Source organism: Amphiprion ocellaris, chromosome 7, assembly GCF_022539595.1.
Source record: "Amphiprion ocellaris isolate individual 3 ecotype Okinawa chromosome 7, ASM2253959v1, whole genome shotgun sequence".
Classification (NCBI taxonomy): Eukaryota; Metazoa; Chordata; class Actinopteri; family Pomacentridae; genus Amphiprion; species Amphiprion ocellaris.
The window spans coordinates 30,436,925-30,456,966 of NC_072772.1; the positions used below are offsets into that span (position 1 = coordinate 30,436,925).

General features: G+C 39.6%; 1 protein-coding gene across 5 annotated transcripts in view; it reads right to left on the reverse strand.

Annotated features, from left to right (window-relative positions):
- LOC111575400 (rho GTPase-activating protein 42) overlaps positions 1–19,792 on the reverse strand; it is a 71,595-nt gene extending 51,803 nt beyond the window's left edge. For 4 of the 5 annotated variants that reach the window (XM_055012388.1, XM_023280487.3, XM_055012386.1 and 1 more), the window contains exons 1-2: positions 19,507–19,792; positions 1,052–1,147 (exon numbers count right to left, since the gene is read on the reverse strand). In XM_055012388.1, the coding sequence (XP_054868363.1) occupies positions 1,052–1,147; positions 19,507–19,660 (250 nt within the window). In that variant the 5' untranslated portion in view covers positions 19,661–19,792. The remainder of the gene's footprint in view (positions 1–1,051; positions 1,148–19,506) is intronic. The other variant, XM_023280488.3, reaches the window with a different exon arrangement.
- Positions 19,793–20,042: the final 250 nt, after the last annotated feature.

Genomic DNA, 20,042 nt, shown 5'->3' on the forward strand with positions numbered 1-20,042 from the left:
GATGAATTTTGACAGTCACTATCAAAAAAAGAGAGTCTATTAATCGGTTGCCAACAGATGGCACAGAACTGCCATTTGAACCGTTTTTATTATGCCGGTGGCTTGCATTGCAAATATAGAGACAGTTCAGCTACAGGTGGACAGCTAAAATATCCATTGTCCAATCTGAGATCAACACATCCTTGATTGAAGGCCAAGGAAGGGGAGCATTGCCTCCAATTAAACTGAGCTTTATTCTAATGAGGCTTGGATTTGGGTGCAGATTTTTCCAATAAGCATAATTGGTCTCCTGCACTCGCGGCCATCATACAGTCGCGGAAGCTTTGTGAGAAAAAAAGGGGAAAAAAAAGGACTATTCATTTAGCATTCAGATGAACATTACAGCCTCATGTAGAGGAGGTCGATATCCCGTCTAGCCCTCACAGATGGACAGTAATTCAGCAGTCTACAGCTCCATGGAGTGAAGGACTCAAGCTGGGGATAATGAGCAGCGCAAAAAAAAAAAAAAAAAAAAAGAGGAGGACTGATAGGCCAGACTGGGAGTCCAGCCCATTAGAGCCAAAGAGGCCCTCTGCACAGCTGCTTTCATATTCCTGTTGGAGGCTGGAAGGTTTGCACCTCCATTAATCTCTGACACTGATCACAATTAGTCCCTTTGATCTCTTACAGGCCAGAAAAGATACAGGGAAAGCATCATAAGCAAATCAATAGCATTAATTATACATGCATAGCAGACAACTGTAAGATCCATACTTAAAGTCAGATCTCATTCTAAGAGTTTGTAGGGTATGCTGAATTTTTCTGCAGCGTTTTCTCCTCTTTATTAGCTACTTTCACTGATGGAAAACTGCTTAAATATAATTGCATATGTTGGTAACTTCATCCTCACCCAGAGGACATTAGCTGTCATAGCACATGTAGGAAACAGTCAATTGTTCTCCCTCAAGAACCTTTACAGAAATGTCAGAAAAGGTTCTGATTCAGGTGAGGAAGGAGATGAAAGACTAGAGAGAGATACGTAGCCTCCTGGGCCTTATTAATGTGAACTTACCAATGTTCACCTCATCATCCGTCTCTGCGTCACCTATGCACTCAAACTGGAACTCCTGAAGGGACTGGGAGAACTTTTGGACAGCAGCAGAAAGATCTGAAAAAAAAAAAATCAGAGGGCCTGAGCATCAGATAAAGCATTGCACAAATTAATCAGACACTTTCTCAGTTTGACATATGTGCAAAAGGCAGCAAATTTAATGTAGCCTACTTGGCCTGTGCAGACACTTATTATAAGCTGCTTTAACAGCACAGGAGCCTAATAATCTGGAACCTTAAGCCTGAATTTTATGAAAACTTGTAGGCAAAAGTAGTTGGTTCTGCTTTAGTTTCTCGTTGGATTTCACAAACTAGGAGGCGTCTCGTGTAAGTCATTGGATAAAATGAGCTGTACTCTGTTCCTCATTAAGAAAACAAGAAACGTTCACACAGAAGTGAAACTGGGGTTACGGCTACATGGTACAGAACCAAAAGCAGAACCCGTGACACCGGTACAAGTTCAGTCAGAGGTCACAAAATTCCCACATTGGAAAAGGCCACAGAAAAGAATTCTGTGTGACTGAAAAGTCACAGGGACCAGTATGTCAGCACAGCATTTACATGATAAAACAACTCTTCAACCGCTGACAAGTTGGTAAAAAGGTGACTAGAAAGACAACAGAGAAAATTCAAGCGCAGCATTATATCCTTTAAGTGTAGTTCATCGTATTTATTGATTTGTATTCGCTGGTAAAGATGCAGTTTCTCCCTTTGGGAATAAAGCAGTGTTTTTAGTGACTAACTCAGCAGTTCCACTGTTAAAGTTTGCTATTAAGCACAACTGTATCAACAGCGTAATAGAACTCAGAATGACTGGTGCTTTGACACCTTTAGACGGCAGAAGAGCAAAAGAACGCGCTTTTTTGATCTGCTGACTGTCCGACTCTATGCCCACTGACATTCATTCAATAGCAGCTGTGTGAGTGGCTGCAATATCAGCTATATTTACTTTATCACTCAACCATAGATCATAATACTTGGATCTGTCCGGAAAAATTAAGCCCAGACGAACTGCTGTGTCAAAAATGATAAAGAGTACATAGATTAAAAATTCCACCGTTGGATACTCTCGCTGCTAGATATAAATCTGTGGTGTTTATGGCATTCCAGGAGTTCCGTTGTAATAAAATGTGTTACATTTTGAAGAGTGACATTTGACATAATATTTTTTGCATTCCACAAGTTTCCAGCTGAATAAATGTGAGCCTTGCCTGGTATGTTAGTGGAAAAAAGTCATCTCTGTGGTCTTTGAAACGATTCGACGATGGCCTCTAAATGAATTTAACCAACTGAAGTTTACCAATGCAGCAATGCCATGTTGTAGTCATGTGCTGCGTCTATTTCAACTTTGTCCAAGCGATTTGTTTGTCCATTTGCCTGGCCTCTACAGCACCAATGAGCCTCAGCAACGACCGCTGTGGAGTAGATGTCAGCTAAAGGTGCACGTCAGTCAAAACACATTTCCAAAGGTCTGATGTGGAAGCCAGGAACAAATCACTGCATCAAACTCTGCTGTCATCCTACTGTTCAGAGCCACAGGCAGCACAGTCTGAGTAACACAAAGATCCAAGGAAGTCACAGCTGACTTTTCTTTAAAAGTTTTCTTCACATACACAGTCTGGTACCTTCGACTTGAGCCACAATTGGCTGATTGTTTGTGGCGATGAGTCAACTAGAGTGTGACATGTCCACTCAAGAATTGCTTTAACAACCTGTTATCTAATACTCTCTGCATTGTTGTCATTTCCAGGATGACCGTTGCCTAATATAAAAAAAATAATAAAAACTCCCACTTTATTTCTTTTATCCATGGAATAGCCAAAGACAAAAAAAAAAAAAAAACAGCAACCAACAAAATAGACTGATATATCAAACATCTCACCGTAACCTATAATTACTGGTATTAACCTTTTCTAGCTTAAAAACCTCAATGATAAAATGGGCTTAATTTCATGCTGGTAGTCATTTTTAGTTATTAAAAGTGCTTTAATTTGGACATTTTCCAAAAGTTCAAGTGAAGTATAAAAAAAAAAAAGAAAAAAAAAAACTTACTTTTTCTTTCCCAATTAGGCAACATCAAGGCATAACGTGTGAACTCAGCTACTGATTTTTATGGTTTCAGACAGTTTTTTCCTCTCTGAAATAACAACATGTATGAGTTCATTAAAGAATTTTCAGAGAGGAAAACGGAGAGTCCAATTTTTAATTATTGATCACATTTTTATTATAGCACAGAGTTATAATAGGGAAGTAAGTTCTAACTACTGTACAAGACAAGACAGAAGCAAACACTAAATTAGAGAGTAAAACAAAGCATTAAGACAATTTCTAAAACACAGATCTGCAGTAGAAACCACTAAAGGATATGCACGATAGAAATCAGACGAGGATCTGACGGCAGTTATGAGAAAAGTCATTTGTCAAACTGAAAATCAAACATGTCAGAAGGAAAAAGCAATTAAAGTTTGTTTTTTTTTAAGGCAAAGTAATTACAGTTCTGACATGCATGTCACCTACCAAGTGCATGATAACTCTATTTTACTTTTTATTACACACCTGGTTTCAATTTGTTTCATACCTCAGCTACATGAAGGTTGTGTGTGGGTTTGCAGAGGGGAAAGCCGCCCGCTTCATAGTTATAAGAGCGAGGTGAAGCTTCAGTATGCAAGGGAGGCTTTTAACAATATTTCAGCTGGATTTTTAATTAAAAACAAAACAGGACGGAGATTCTAAAATATTCTGACATTTAAGCTGTCAGCCCACGCTTTAAATGTACACATTTTTCCCTCATATCCATTGTTGACAATGAGTCACTAATTGCCTCTCGCTTTCTTTTTTCTCTCATCAGCAGTCATGTCTTCACTTCAAACAACTGTGAACTTAAAAGACTCTTGTCTGGAAAGTGAGAAATGAGCGATACAGCGGGAGCTATATGGCTGATACTGTGATAGAAGGCTCATTAATTACTATACGGGAAAAATAGTGGTTGAAGCTGTGATAGATTGTACTTTGTGCGCCTGAAACTAAACTGCAGTAGCTGTTTTGAAGGTTGTAAGTTTACATAATGCATGGACATGTATGATCACACAATTTTTATATTGTTTGTGCTTGTATGTTGCTTTATTGCCTGAAGAAAGATCCCATACACTGTTTCTACAATGAAAGCACAATGTAAATGATGCCCAAAAAAGCAGCAACATTAAGGGTAGTAGTCAGACATTTTTCAATGAATAATAAGGCTCATTGTGACTTAATTAATAATACATACATTTTATTAACTACAACAAAAGAAACCACTGAAGAAAGTTAGAAAATTGCTAACTTTTCAATTGCTTCTATTTGCTAGAACTTGTCTATACGAGGATGTTAGAAAGTCCATAACGGATACTGTGTTGAAACTTATCCAGCTGTGGCAACAATAGGTCATCTACCAGCCCTTTCCAATGTACAAACTATCCTTAAAAGCCCACAAAAAAAAGAAATCAATGGTTTCATCTCCACAGAATCATAAATTGCTTTGAAAGCCTGATAAAAAAGAATCATGTGATATTTCTCAGTAAGTATTTTTCTATACCCAACAGCCGGAATTGTTGGATTGTATTTCAATGTATTTTAGAAAGAGACTAACGAGGCTTTTACTCAGTGATACCACAGACTGAAAGCCTCTTAAAGATATCCGCACTATCGTGGTCAGACATACTATCTTGAGTACGCCTGACCACTTGCTGGGGTCAGGCGTAAAAGCCGGGTGCCACTGAGCGGAACATTTACACAAGATGCATCATGCCATTGATGTGCTCCTATCATTCCTACTTTGGCTGTAAAGCTGCAGATTTGAGATCAATACTGAGCTGCAGTTGTTTGGATGTGCTCGCAGCATCATCAATAATGGATGATCTTTTAGCTCTGACGGGCCCCACCTTCTCAAAACAATGTTGCACTCAGCCGGATGCATTGTTTCCTTACAGCCATCACTAAAAACACAGGAACACCACCGTAAAAGATAATAACTACATCAATAGTTTCATCTGATCGTTGCTTTCTTTGTGCTAATTAGTTTGTAAGTGAATTCCAAAATAATGTCAACTACCGGCCACTCAGTGCCAAGTCTAATGTGTCAGTGGAGAGCTTCTACTAACTTTCTTTAATTGAAATTTAATCTGATGCGGTCCAATTAGTCTGGTTCACTTGCTCTTTAATCAGACAGTTTCGGGCCACTTGCATTAGGAAAACATTTCACATTTGAGAAGACTGGCTCCATTTGTTTACAAAAAGAAGGAATTTTGTAGAAAAACATTCATATATGAAAGTGAGGAATCGAAAACGAATGGGGTTTAAATTTCCAGCAGCCTCTGGATCCATTAGTCTCTTAAAGTTTTAAAAAGGTGCACTCATTTTTGAGGTTGTTTTCCTTCTTTTAAACATCAATCACACCCATGAGCATTCTTGGCTGCCACGACGGGCACACGCTAAGGAGATGATGGCATGTCAGACGTTACTGTACTCTGTGATTAATTCCGAACACCTTGTCATTTAAAAAAGATTATTTTTTCATTAGCATTTCAAAGCTGCAGCTCCCATTAGGCTTTGATAGCACTCCAGTGCCAGGGGGCTCGGGGGAGATGTGGTTGACACAGCTCCGGGAGAACAAGCGAACCCAGAGGTGGGACGGTGCCTGGTTTCTCCATTACTGAAAAATACTGCATTACAATATTTTTGGATAGTTACTCACTCAACTCACTTGGAGCTGCCAGAGAACTGACGGAGAACACTTAGCGCCTTCTGAAATAATGTGCATTATTATAAGTAAGTGAGTGGTCGACCTCTTTCACTCCTCACAGCTGGATCCTGTACATTTTACTGGCTTTAAATAATGCAGCCACAGAGGAAGAGAAATATAAAGTGTAGCAATGAATGTATTTAATGTAAGTGTGAGAATTTTTGGTGCAATATCCACACGTTCATATCTGTAATTATGGATATTCTGCACATTTAAAACTCTGTATCATTATAAATTCTTCTACATCTACTAAAATCAGTGCAATAATATTATTTTTCTACTTTCTACTTCTCTATCAGTATTTCTACTCATGATGAAATCTGTGCAATACCACTGACATGTGCAATATCGTTATTTTTGTACTTATTGAGAAATCTGTGCAATACGGACAAAAATCTGTGCAATGTTAACCCTCCCGTTATGTTGCGAGTCAAACTGACCCGTTTTAAAGTTAAAAAAAAAAAAAAAAAAAAATCAAATCAAATCAAATCATGAATGATACGACTGAGCAGCCTTGGTGGAGTACTACACTGAGTGTTTTTCTTGTTTTCATTGTTTCAAACTTCACTAAAATGTGATATTATTAGTATTTTCTAACTGTATTTCATAATGTACACTACTGGTCAAAAGTTTCAGAACACCCCAATTTTTCCACTTTTTTATTGGAAGTTATGCATGTTAATGTCTCATTGTACTCGGAAATGAAAGCACAGAACAAATGAAGTTACAACAAAAAATCGATTTAGAAACCAAAATGTATTCAAAACGTTTTCCTCATCAAAGTAGCCACCTTTGGCAGATACAACAGCTGAACACACTCGTGGAATTCTTTCCACAATGGAAATCAAATATACTTCAGAAAGTTCTTCTAACTCTATTGCAGAAGTACCTAGATTTCAATTTCAGTAACAAAACTGGAAAAATTGGGGCTTTCTAAAACTTTTGACTGGTAGTATATGTGTTTATATTGGGTCAGTGTGATCCAAGGAGCTGAATTTTTCTTCACCCTCAGCAGAAAAGTTTAAAAAGTCAACTCACTTTCACATCTCAACTTTAAACTGCAGCAAACGATATCAGCCATAACATTCAGCAGCAGTTTGCATACACAATGATGCTTGCTAGTTCTGTTGTCACCATATCTCACTGTGAATATTTACATAAATGTACCATATTATAATTAGGGCACTGCTTTAAAAAGACCTGGCGCAACTATTTATTTGATTTATTTTCTATTTATATGCATTATTTACTAAGTTTGGGAATTGACACAAATGATTTTGGCCCTCAGCTCACTTATGGGTATTGCAGAAAATATTACTCAGGCATTTACAAAGAAACCGCCTCACTTAAAGTGATCACAGGACCGAGCAGCAAAGATAAATGGAAAGAGAATCAGCATAAAGGAAGATAAATGAACAGCTTAATTTTTTATCCTTAGGCAAGCAGTAAAGGCATAATCAGTGCAAACACTTTCCAGGTTGCACATTTAAAAGTTTCAGTGGAAACAATACAAACAAAAAACTTGCTTTCCTAGTCTTTTATTGGTTTAAATATCAATGCTTCGTAATTTGCATCCAAATATACACATTTTATTTTAGACAGCCAGTTGTTAAAGATGTTGGCAATAACACAATATTGATTAGCCACACTGTAGCCAAATCAAATTATAGAAAACTCAAGGACAAGGCAAGTCAAGTTAATGGAATAAAACAACAAAAAAGTACTAAAGTTATCATGTTTATGCTGCTCTGTGCACTCTTGTCCTGTCATTGCTGGCTATTTTGCAATGATCACAGTAAATAACATCTCATGGGCGACACTATACAAGAACATAGAGCAGCAGCCCAGATTAGCTTCCATTATAGAGGAAAATGGAAAAAAAATATGGAATAAAGGCCAGGAAAAAAGCTCCTTTGTTGGGTATATAGGAGTCTTCATGGTTCCCCAGATATTGCATCTTACTACATCTCCTCTGACAGCAGCAGGCGTTTGGTGCACACTGCTTTCAGTACACGTGGTGAAAAGGAACTGTGTTGTTCAGGGGAGCAATAAGAAGAAACAAAGCATACCTGAAACAAAGTAACATGGAAGTAAGAAAAGGAAAAGAGCCACTGCAGCATGAGGAACAAAGAGCACAGCCGATTATTGAAATTATACACCCTTCAACACCAGCACTTTAAAATAGCGTCTTGAAAGTATATCATAATTAGTAAACATTTTATCTCACTCCACATGCAATTTTCCTGAATCTGTACTTGACCTGCACTAATGATTCCTCTCACAGCAGGCACACATAGATGGAAAGGTGAAAGACACATGATGTACCTTCCTGCTATACAGGTTTGACCACCCAGAAAAGGATGGAGAACCCCAGTTAGTGCCCAGCGTGAGAGGTGTAAGAAAGGACCAAAGCTGTCAGTCACCATCAAGCAAAGCCCCCTGGGTACAACCTTTATCTCATCTCCAGGGCAACCACATACTACCGAATTCCATCTGCTGACAGTCGCTGACAAAACACAGACAACACGGCAGGGAAGTCGTCAGTCTTCCGGCAAACGGCTAAACTGCATGCTTATTCCAGTAGATATTAAGACATTAATTATATAGATGTTTTGAGGCAGTGACAAAGGCTGTTCTTCTCTAAAATTGCATTAATGTTAACATAAAAAACACCCAATTTCCCTTTTCTTGCTCTATTGTACACTTATGCAACACATTAACACACTCCTATTATTTCATTTCATGCTAAAAATGCAATAATACTGCAAAAACCGACTCAGTGCGGCGTGTTACTTTATGCTCGTGCGGTATCATTCATTAGCTTAAAATAATCTTGTGAGTTTTAATATCCAAAATCATAAAAAATAGACACTTTTCTTCCCCCAGTAGGATACCAAATATTATTACTTCATTATCTCAGAAACACACTACAAACACAGAGGTGGCTGATGCCAAGTTGAATTCCATCTAGCGACACTTAATTGCTTCATGTTTCAATGTAATGTGAGAAACGCCTCCAAGGACGCCAAAGCAACTGGACCTAAATTGCAAGGACAATGGCTATAAAACTACTAAATTCAATATCATAAATAGTTTTTAAAATCACACCACAAAAGAGAGACAAACTGCACAGGCAAAGAGGAGGCATAAAGCTTAAAATAAACCTGCACTGCTGTGACAAACTCCTGACATAGAGACAAAATTACAGATGCAAACTCCTAAAATATGATAAAAAACATATTTAATAAAACATCCTGTTGATTTGCTTATGCTGAGACATGCTAAAACATCAATGTGCTGCTTCCCCAGCACTCTGTGTTATGTGACCGACATACTCATTACAAGACTAATTACTAGGCAGCATCCTTGTTGTGCTTTCACTCCTCTGAATATTTCTTAGAGGTTTTAATGAAGTGCCTTAACACAAATTAGCTGCAGAAAAGCTTTTAAAACCTTAAGTCACAGGCATAAATGTATTCCATTAAAAAGCTACACTCTGCATGATAAATAATTTTCTTCTCAACAGCTACACATGTACGACTCAAATGACTCACAAGGTGTTTTGTTTACAAGCCACATTCTCACACTTCACTACATATATTCACCGTGAACAGCGAAAGAGTCCTGCAATAATGCACTGCTTTGGTGGAGACAGCTCACAGTCTGCCTGTACATCAACGCCGCAATGAGAAACGCTATAGCTACTTTATCTTGTCAGTGGGAAACTGCTGATTTCAGATGAGAAGGTCTTCAAAGGGGAAAGCTTCTTTGCACCCAGCTTAATGAGAGACGGGGGGGATCTCTTTGATGCAACAGTGGGGCGCATTGTGCCACTTTGATTCCATTTGGAGGGATTGTAACGGGGGAGCGGCCCTTCAGGTAAGGCCCTCTTCCACCTGCTTACTAGTTCGTTTGGCTGTCAGTCGCCCAGCAGGGGAGGCGAGCGGAGCTGTGCGAGGAGAAGACGGCAGACGGGCCCTCGCACTCGCCGAGCATACCAAAAGTTTCCCACCGCCAGCTGTTGTCTGAAACAAAGCCTTATCGAGTATCATCACATTTGCTGCTGTAGTAGCAGGGAGTGACTCTGGCTGGCAGTTGGACAGTGACCAAAAGGTTTTATTGTGTCTGTATAAAACATGAATAATGAGACTACTAGGGAATATTATAATCTCTGAGGTGGAAAGATAGAACCTGTAGACAGAATATTTTAAGGTTGTGATGCTTTTTTGTATTTCCAGAGCAAGAAAGGAACTCCAGACGAATGACATTTGTACTTGTATCTCCAGTATTTTGATGGAATAAACTAAATTAGCACCCTAGAATGACTCATTTAGAGAAATCTGCTAAATGTATTATGACTAATTGATTCAATCAACCAATTTGTCTGGGTTATTGATGGTCAGAAAATGACAATAAAGGAGAAATCTACGTCTAATAGTCACTTCTCCTTGCAGAATATGCATCTGCATTGTGTTCAGGTATCTAAATTGCTGAAAAACCTCAAGGATGGGAGATTCTGACTCTGGGTCTTTGATATGAGGCTGATGCAACGCTACAACCTATTCTTAAGCTCCAAAAAAAGAGATCAGAGTTATTATCCCTGCAATTCTACTGGAATGAAAAAAGCCAGACAGGCCAGCCTCCACCATTTATCACCAAGTCCACAGCCTTTAGACTGAGTTGAGAGATTTTCTTTCAGAAGACACACAGACAACACATCTGACACAACTTCTGAGAGAGATGAACTCGCCTCTGAAAGAAAAAGCACTCAGAAAAAATAAGCAGAATTTCACAACTGCAGTAGCGGTTGGCTTGAACTTTTCCCCCAAATAAGATTTTTCAAACAGCTTTATACTTTGAGGAATTCTTGCTCCTATCGAGGTAAGTACAGTCAGTCGAAAACATCCGAATTAAGAGGTGTGCAAAACTAATTTTAACCTCCAGTTGTCTAAACACTCTCTGGCAAACAACTGGGCTAAGATACGACTTTCTAATGTGACTTCCAAATCCTGAGTTAGGCATCTTCACAGGAAACATGCAAACTCACCATGTTTTGCACACAACAACCTCTTAGTTAATCATAACAAGGAAACAAATGGCTCAGTCCTACTTAGGGATCGACCAATATGTGATTTTTAGGGCCAATACCAGGGATGGTTATTGGTAATCAAGAAAAGCTGATAACCAATATTTGGAACTGATAATGTAATATTTTAACATCCAAAGTTGCCCTTGGATTCCCTATGAGCGATGGTGGGAAGGAAAGAAAAAAAAACTAAAATAGGGAGAGGACAAAAAAAAAAACGTCCGACAGAACCAGGCTCAGGTAAGGCGGCCATCTGCCTCGACCGGTCAGGTGAGAGTGGGGATGAGGGGGGTGGTTTATGTCAGATCCACTGAGATTGATCAGTTTGTCTCATGCTAATATTTCATTGTTCTAATACTTTTATTGCTTCAACTAAGGTCCAGATCTTAAATCGTTATTAATTATTGTTTTCCAGACTCTATTTCAGGTTAATTTGTGGATGCCTTCTAATTTAGCCACTAGCCATTAGCATAGCCTCAGCCACTGTGAGAGAAGCTAATATCCCGATTTGTGGCAACATGTTATGTCAGTTTTTCTGCTTGAGAGACATTTCTGAGACCACAGAGTGACAACAGACAGGGAAGGCTGCATCAGACTTGAAGTAACACAAATAATTCTTTAATAATCGGTCAATAATTTATCAATACGATAATCGGGAAAATGCCAATTATCGGCCATGATAATCAGTCTATTACGAGTCCTAGTCATTTCATCTTCGTCTTTGATACTCTTTAAGAAACACTTGAGTGAATGAGTACATGATTTAATGCTATAGAAAAGAAGCCAATATGAACCATCTTATCTTTCTCGGTCTCAAGAGGCAACAAAAGTACCAGCGAGCATTGCCAGGTGAAAGCCTGAGAATAGCGCGGCTTGCTGTGACAATCACTTTGACTGACAGAGCAACAACAGAGTGCTTCAGAACGGTCCTCAATCTGGAGTCTAACACATTTCCCTGCGCTGTCTGAGGGGAAGCAGCTTTTAGGAATACAACGTCTAATCCTTTTATCAAAATCTGTCCACAAAAATAGCCGAGTCCCTGGCAACGCCGCGTGAGATGTGCTCACCGCTTAGTTCAGCTTTATTGCTAAACAAGTCGCATAATGTGCTCCTGTATTTCATTCCCATAACACGACTTCAAATTCATCAGAGTAGTCAAAACAGCGGCAACACATCCTAAATGGTATAATCCTGCAACACACACAGTCTGCCTTAGTCACAGTCCAACAGACACAGACAGTGAGAAAACGCATACACACACCCACACAGTGAAGCAGAATGATGTCAGGCCAAATGCTATCTGAGGGAGGATGGGGGATGGTTATACAAGCATGTTTACAGGACATTTCCTGTGGCTGAGCCTTGGGAGCATCATCTGTCCTCAGACAAACAAACACTCAGAGTTCCCAAAGCTGAAAGCTATTGTGAAATCACTTCGGACAGAAAAGCCTGCACGTCATCTTGTCATTTATTAAAATAACACTGACTAATTACGCCTATATTAAGTCGCATAAATACGTCAGAATTATACAGTTGGAAAGAGCAAAAGTGCTGTTTACAGACTCGCAAAATACTGGAGTTTTTTTTTTTTCTATAATAGCCACCCTCGTGCATGTCAGCCATAATTACTGCATATACCCCAGGAAGGAAGAATCTCTATGGACTAGTGAACAGGCATGGGCTGGTGGCAGAGACACACTGTCAGGTAGCATAATAACGGCCTGTCTTATAGCTTAGACTAATCTGAAACATGACAGGTTATATAAATTAAAAGCTCACTCAGATTTACAACTATTTAAAAAGCATAACTTTTTGTTAGCTTATAATAATGAATTTGCAGAAAAAATATGTTTTTGCATGCACTATACACCTGAAAATTAAAGCTCCAGACCTGAACAGTAGATAGCTGATAGAAGCACAGTTGAATAAGGTGCATTCTGTACCCGCTGAAATCACATGCGAGGAACAAGCAGCTGGTTCGTTGTTTTACAAATATGTACAAATTATGTGTGAAGGACAAAAGCCAGCCAGTCTAAGCAAGTCTCGAGGGATTCCTACACCAAAGGGACCAGCGTTGAGCCTTCAGTACGCAGTGTGTTCCCGTGTTTTTCATACACATTTATCAATGTCATTAGAATATGAAGCAAGCTGTGTATATTCTGAAGCAAAAATTTACTTTTTTAAAATTTTTTTTTTCTCACCAGCAGAAGAGTCTATACAGAAAACATGAATGGAGCATCTGTGATATCAGTCTTAGCGCTCTGAAAGGAATCTTCTTTTAAATCCAGTGACTCACTGTAAAGCCGCCGCTCTCAAACACCAGTCAGATGTACACGACAGACACAGCTTGAAATCACAAAAACCAAATAAAGAAGCGGCTGCTGAAAAAGGTCAAACTTTCAGCAAGAAAAATATTTTTCTTCAGGGCGGACCAGTCCAGTCAATCTGCACCTAAAACATTGATGAAAATTTGACTTCTACTACATGACAAGTGGTTAGAAAGAGATCTGCAAATAAGATGCCCACAGTGTTGTGTCTGATTGATAGAAGTTCTCATAAATGATGAGATGTTCTGATGTACAGATACAATTAATAACGAACAAGATATGAATCTTAAAGCAACAGCTTTGTCATCTTGGGAAATATTTGAATTCCTGCAGAGAGTTAGATGAGAAGTTTGGTACTAGTCTGTGCAGTGAACAGGCTGATGAAACTACAGGCAGCGGCTTGTTAGCTTAGCTTAGCAAACATAGCTACAAAATCCACCTTCCAGCATCTCTAAAGCTCAATAATTAACCTGCTATCTCACATTTGTTTAATTTGTGTAGTTGTGTCCAATTCTTGTCGGGATTAAGTCACTTCCTGGAGGCCTGTCATCACCGTGACGGTGCATAAAGTTACTGTGGCTGGCCAAGAAGCAACTGGCTTTTTACTGATTTGTCAGTCTAGATAGAGTTCGTTTATTTGTGGGCTTTAGAGGTGCTGTTGGGCAGATTTTGCTGCTGCTGCTGGACAGAGTCAGACTCGCTGTTTTCATGCTTAGTGTGAAACTAAGCCAACTAGAGTCCACTTTGTATTTACTATACAGACACAAGAGTAAAATATTGACCCATTCAAAGAAAGTTTTACAGTAAAGTTAAAACTGCAAATCAAGCCGCACAGATAGAGTTAGAGCATACAAACAAACTTTACCCATATTTTGTTCCAAGTGTACAGCATTAGTTTCCAATGATGCCTCACGGACCAAACGTACCAACCACATTCTACCATGCATCATTATTTGCCTTGTACATGTAGTCTCTCCCACCCTAATCACAGTGGGATAATTAGTGCCTTTAGTGCGTTCAATTACTACAGTCAGGCGGAAGGATTAACAAAAGCCAGCTGTTGTTATTTACACCAGCAGTGAACAGCAGGTGACAAACACTAAAGCTTAGCTTGCACTTGTCTGAACTATTAACAAAGAGTAACATTTAAAAATGGGCGTGATTTTTGAAACTTTAGACCACAGTACTCATTATAAGCTTCAATATATACAGTGGATTATAATGGAGCATTAAAAGCTGGTCTGCTATGACCGTTTTATATCTTACAACCATGTTTATGCACAAATAAGGTAAGAAAACACATTAGATACATCGCAAAATTATACCACATTGTGCAAATATGTCTTTTTTTAAATGATCAACTTCCTTCACATAAGAAAAAAGTGTAATAAAACAAGTCAATTCATTATTTGGCGTGACCACACCGTATTTAAAACAGCACCACTTCTCCTATCTATACTGGTGCACAGTTTAACAAGCTACTTGGCAGGGAAGGTTGTTTCTGGCATCTTGTAGTGTTTGCCACAGTTTTTCTGTCTCCTCCTGTAATCTGAGATCGGGGCTCCGCCAGGGCCAGAACATCCGTTGCAGGGTGTCTTGTTCTGCTCCTGGCTGGACACAGTTCTTGCTGACTCTTGCTGGATGTTTAGGGTTTGCTGTCATGCTGCAGAATTTATGTGGTAACCGTCAAATGTCTCGCTGAAGACACTGAATGATGGATAAGAATTTAAACATTTACAGTGCCTAAAACTTTTGCACAACATCATGTATATTTCAAACAAGGAAAGGACACACAGAATCCAATTTCATCTCCAAAGCCGGGGTTGACGGACCCTTTCTTTACCATTTCAATATGTCATTAAAAATCTGTAGTCAGGGCTGTGAAATTCAATTAAATTTCTCTGTATATTTGTCAGTGTTGTTTGATTTCTCATACAAAGAAGATACAAAGCCACACACGTATATACTCACATATGCAGCACACAAGCACAGGATCAGCATGTGTGGCCATTTTTTTTTTTTTTTTTTTTTTTTACAGGTAATGTATTAACAGTCTGGCTCGACAGTCCCTGTTCACATAGGCAGCATGTGAAGACCGATAAATTCTGATATTCTATTCAATTCTGAAACATGAGATGATTACTGTTAGAAAGAAAGCGTCCCCTAAATGTCCTCCAGTAATGTCACCACTGATGGCGAGTCATAAAAGGTCATAAACCTCTGTGGCGTCCTAAGTTAAAGATCATCAATAATTTACTTCCGTCTCTTCGCTTCCTGCATTCTCTCACCAGCCCTGACTGAAACTTCACATTCCAGACATAGGAAAGACAAATACAACCCAAAATTCCTCCCAAGCAGCTCTGATGCTGGTTATGTTGTGGCTATGTATTTGATTTATTTACTGCAGTAGTTTACACAATGGCATTCATTACTGGTCGATTATAAATCCGACATTTTAACATTAATTTTTCAAGAGAACAGAGATCTTAGGGTGGGATCTAGTAAAACCTTACTTCTGCAGTTTTCCTCCATCAATAAAGCCAATCCAATTCAATCAAAGTCTTCAATCACTTGTTACGGTCTTGTATGCAAAGTACAACCTGGTGTGTTAAGGTCTTATTTGGTATTAAACCGTTTGCATGGCCTTTGACATCCTGGTTCTGAGTATCCTCAGTGCCATGAATAAAACATTCAGCGGGGTATTCCTGTCCACCTGCGCTGCCCTGCCCACCGACAGAACAGTTTCCCTGCAAAAAATGTATGAAATAGGTTTTGCCTTGAGCTGCCCTGAGTGTCAAAAGAAAGTACAAGAGAAATGACATATTATCTTACATTAATGACTACTAGCACAAACAAATATAAACAGAGAATATTTATTCAAATTAATATTACTAAAGAAAAGCTAACTTATTTGGTAGGTGCACAAAATGTTTCAAAATGAGCATTTTCAACCTTTATACAGCAGTTTTGGTAAACGCAACATTTATGTCTGAAATATCAGAAGCCCTCAAGTTGTTTCAGTTCATTTTAAAGGGGAAGCAAATTTTTTTTAAAAATTCTACCTGAGGAAGGAAGGACTGAAACTCCTGCAGAGTGTGCTTTTATACCTGAATGTAACAGCTGATGCAATATTACATCATCACCTATGCATGTCAGCATAGGAAAAGTTGCCACATATACTGAGGTTGTCCAGTACCACAATTAAAATTTTAAGGGGTGATGCACTTGAACACCAGTGTGGTGGAGTCAGCAAAACAGTGGGAAGCGATGATCCCAATACAGAAACACTGAAGTGAAACTGTGAGAAGGAAATTAAAAAAAAAAAAAAAACATCCAGTATCTCACCATAACAAGCTATAGCCGTCTTAAATGTCACTTTGTTGAACCAGTGTTAGACGAAGTGAAGTGACGGTTTTGCTTTACCTCCATTTCTGTGTTCATTTGCTTAAATGCCTTATTATATGCTCAAAACTTAAAACACCAGATGGGATATTGTCATACAGAAAAAAACAAACAAACATTGGGTTATGATGTGCCTCACTTTCCAATTTTTTAAAATAGCCGGGATTGGCTCCGAAGAGTCCCAAGGAGTGTCATTTGCAAAGACAACAAATTCACTTATTTTTGAAAACTATCATAACTTGCGCTGTGGCTGAGCTTGATCAAAACTCAGGATAGTGCTCAGCGCACAACAGATGGATATAATACAAAATGAGCCTAGCTTGCCAATCATTCAATCCTGAACACACATGATCTGACAGAAAGCTGCAGGTTAAACCTAACGATACATAGCCATAACATTAAAACCACCAAGCTAATGTTGCGTAGATCCCCTTTGTGCCACTAAAACAGCTCTGATCTATCAAGACATGGACTCCACAGACCTCTGAAGGTCTCCTGTGGTGTTAGGCAACAAGACAGTAGCAACAGATGGCATAAGTCATCCTAGTTGTGAGATGAAGCCTCCATGGACTCGTCCCACAGATGCTTGATCAGACTGAGATCCAGGGAATTCAGAGGCCAAACCAACACCTTGAACTCTTTTCTTGAAGTGTGCAGAAAAGGTCACTGCCATCAGAGAGTACAGTTGCCATGAAGGAGCTGGTTCGCAAAAGTGTTTAGATAAGTGGTACGTGACACAGGAAAACCCACATGAATACCACAACCCAAGGCTTTCCAGCAGAATATTGCAGACAGCATGAAAATTGCCTTTTTTCTCACAGTGACACCCTGCTGCCATCTCTTTCTCATGTAAATGACACACCCGGCCGTCCACGTGATGGGAAAGAAAACCCGGTTCATCAGACCAGACCACCTTCTTTTATTGCTTCGTGGTCCATTTCTAATGCTTAGATGTCCATTGTAGGCGCTTTTAGCCGTGGATGGGGGTCAGCATGGGCACGCTGGCTGGTCTGCAGCTACACAGCCAGCAGTGATGCTCAGTGTGTTCTATCACAGCGGCACTGAGGTGCAGCCTTCACTCTCCACACATGTCAATGAGCTTTAAGTGCCCATAACCCTGCTGCCGGTTCATCAGCTGTCCTTCCTTGGAGGACATTTGGCAACCACTGAACACCACGAAGACCCTACAAAGCCTGCCATTTTGGAGTTGTTCTGACCCAGTCGTCTCAATTTAGCCCCTGTCGGAATCGCTGAGATCCTCACGCTCCCCCATTTTTCCTGCTTCCATCAATTCAGCTTCAAGAACTACCTGTTCACTCGCTGCCTGACACATCCCACCCCTCGACAGGTGCCACAGGGACAAGATAATCAATGTTATTCATGGTACCTGTCAGCGGTTTTAATGTCGCTGCCGAGTGGTGAAAATGCACAGCGCGGTCCAAAACCTCGAGATCACTTGTGATGCATTTAAGACATTTTTGCGTCAAACATCAGCTAAATAAGTTCAGTCAGACATGAAATCTCTGAAAAATGGGGATGGATTTCATAATATCTTAGTATTTTTCAGCATTTCCCCAGTTTGCTTCAATAACAACATGCACCAGAGCTGCATTGACTCCACAAGTTCATGTAAAACCTGATAATGAGTGTTTTCCAGCATGTTTTGTCATCATTCTTGGACTCATCAGTAAGTTTGACCAGTCATCCACCATGTCTCAGCCCACCTGAAGCCTCTGGCCTTGTTTTTATTCCTCAGAAGTGATTTAGAGACACGACAGACGTTCTGGGACCAGAACTAGACAACCTTGTATTGACAGTATATTTGGTGATCCGAGTCTTGCATTCTTTATCAAAGTCTTTAACTGTGTTGAAGTTTCTTTTTTATCTCTGAGCAAAGCTTGATAAATTGATCGTCTGCTGGTGTGGTCACTTTTGGGCAAATCTGAACACGTGGCTTTACTAGAAAGGAGTTAAAATGGTCAGTACTGCCCTGAAAATACTGCAGTTTTAAATATCTCTTCTCCATTTCACACATTTCTTCTTCATTTTATGTGCTATAACTTCCTGTGTTTTGAAATGTTTCATCTCTTTTAAATGTTTTAAATGTTTCAGCCGGCTCTTTTCCATATTTATGAGGCCCATATTTCCTAATCTTTCTCCATTCCACAGCCATACTTCTCACATTAACAGACCAAACTGCCGTCCCCACAGGGATACAGCACTGTCCACTGTTATCAGCATAGTGGAATTTGAGCCTCATCTTGGAATTTGAGAGGAGAATGAATTGACAAAGTGCTGGCACCCTCATTCGTGCAGTCAATAAAAGGTACAAAGGACTACATCCTCTACTCCTGATAGGTGGACCTTGAGAGTGAGAGCGTCTTTCATTAATGAATTGGAGACAGAGCAACCTGGCTGTGCACTAATGATAACCATATGTCTCACTGTGGCCTTAAGACTGGGCATTAGAGCAGAGGAAACCCATTCATATCTCACAGACACTTCTGACTGGTTTTTACTGCAGGATCTGTTAGACAAGCCACTGCATGCAGTGCAGCCAAGGAGGCAAACAAAAAGCCAAACAAACGTCTAGGAATTACAACAAGCTCCGTATAATGAATTGCGTGTCGTTTTTGTGTAGATTAAAGCTTTTCACCAGCAGTATAAATGTTTCCCAACGGGAGGCTCCAAGCTCCTGGTGTTTTGACTTCGAGGAACCATTCAGCCTCTGCAAGTAAGCTGTGAATGCATCCTCTAATTGCGAGTCGCCTGCGGGTTTCAGGTAGTTTATTTTTGGACCAAAAAAATAAAGTGCCACTTACTCTTGAGCGCAGTGATGAGCATGTTTCCATCCTTAATGAGGTCCTTGATGAATTTATTCGTCCGCTCCAGCTCGATTTCATGGCATTTGAGACGCTCTCTGAAGTCCGGACTGTCCAGGAAAGAGTCACTGAACTCCAAAGTGGGGAGTCCCATTGTCTCCAAACGCGGCTTTTTTACGCACTGCAACTCTGCGTAAAAAAGTTTGTGCTTTGCATCACGCTGCGCCGATCTCACACCAACTTCTCCAAGTTCCCCCAAAAAGTTTTCCTGCTCCACTAAGTTCCTCCCTTCCGCTTTGATTGAGCTTTTTTTCCTTCTTTCTCCTACCTTTCTTAAAACCAGTGGTCGTATGACTCCTGCTGGTTAGTTTTGGATAATTTAAAACAGGCGCCTCTGTTCGTGTCCAACTTGACATTCAAGGTCTAGTTTTCACCCTTCAAAGTGGAAGTATAATTTCACATTAAACCTCTGACACGCAGCAGTGTTTAATACAATTTAGATAAAAGCAAAAATAATAAAGTATTGACAGTTTTAT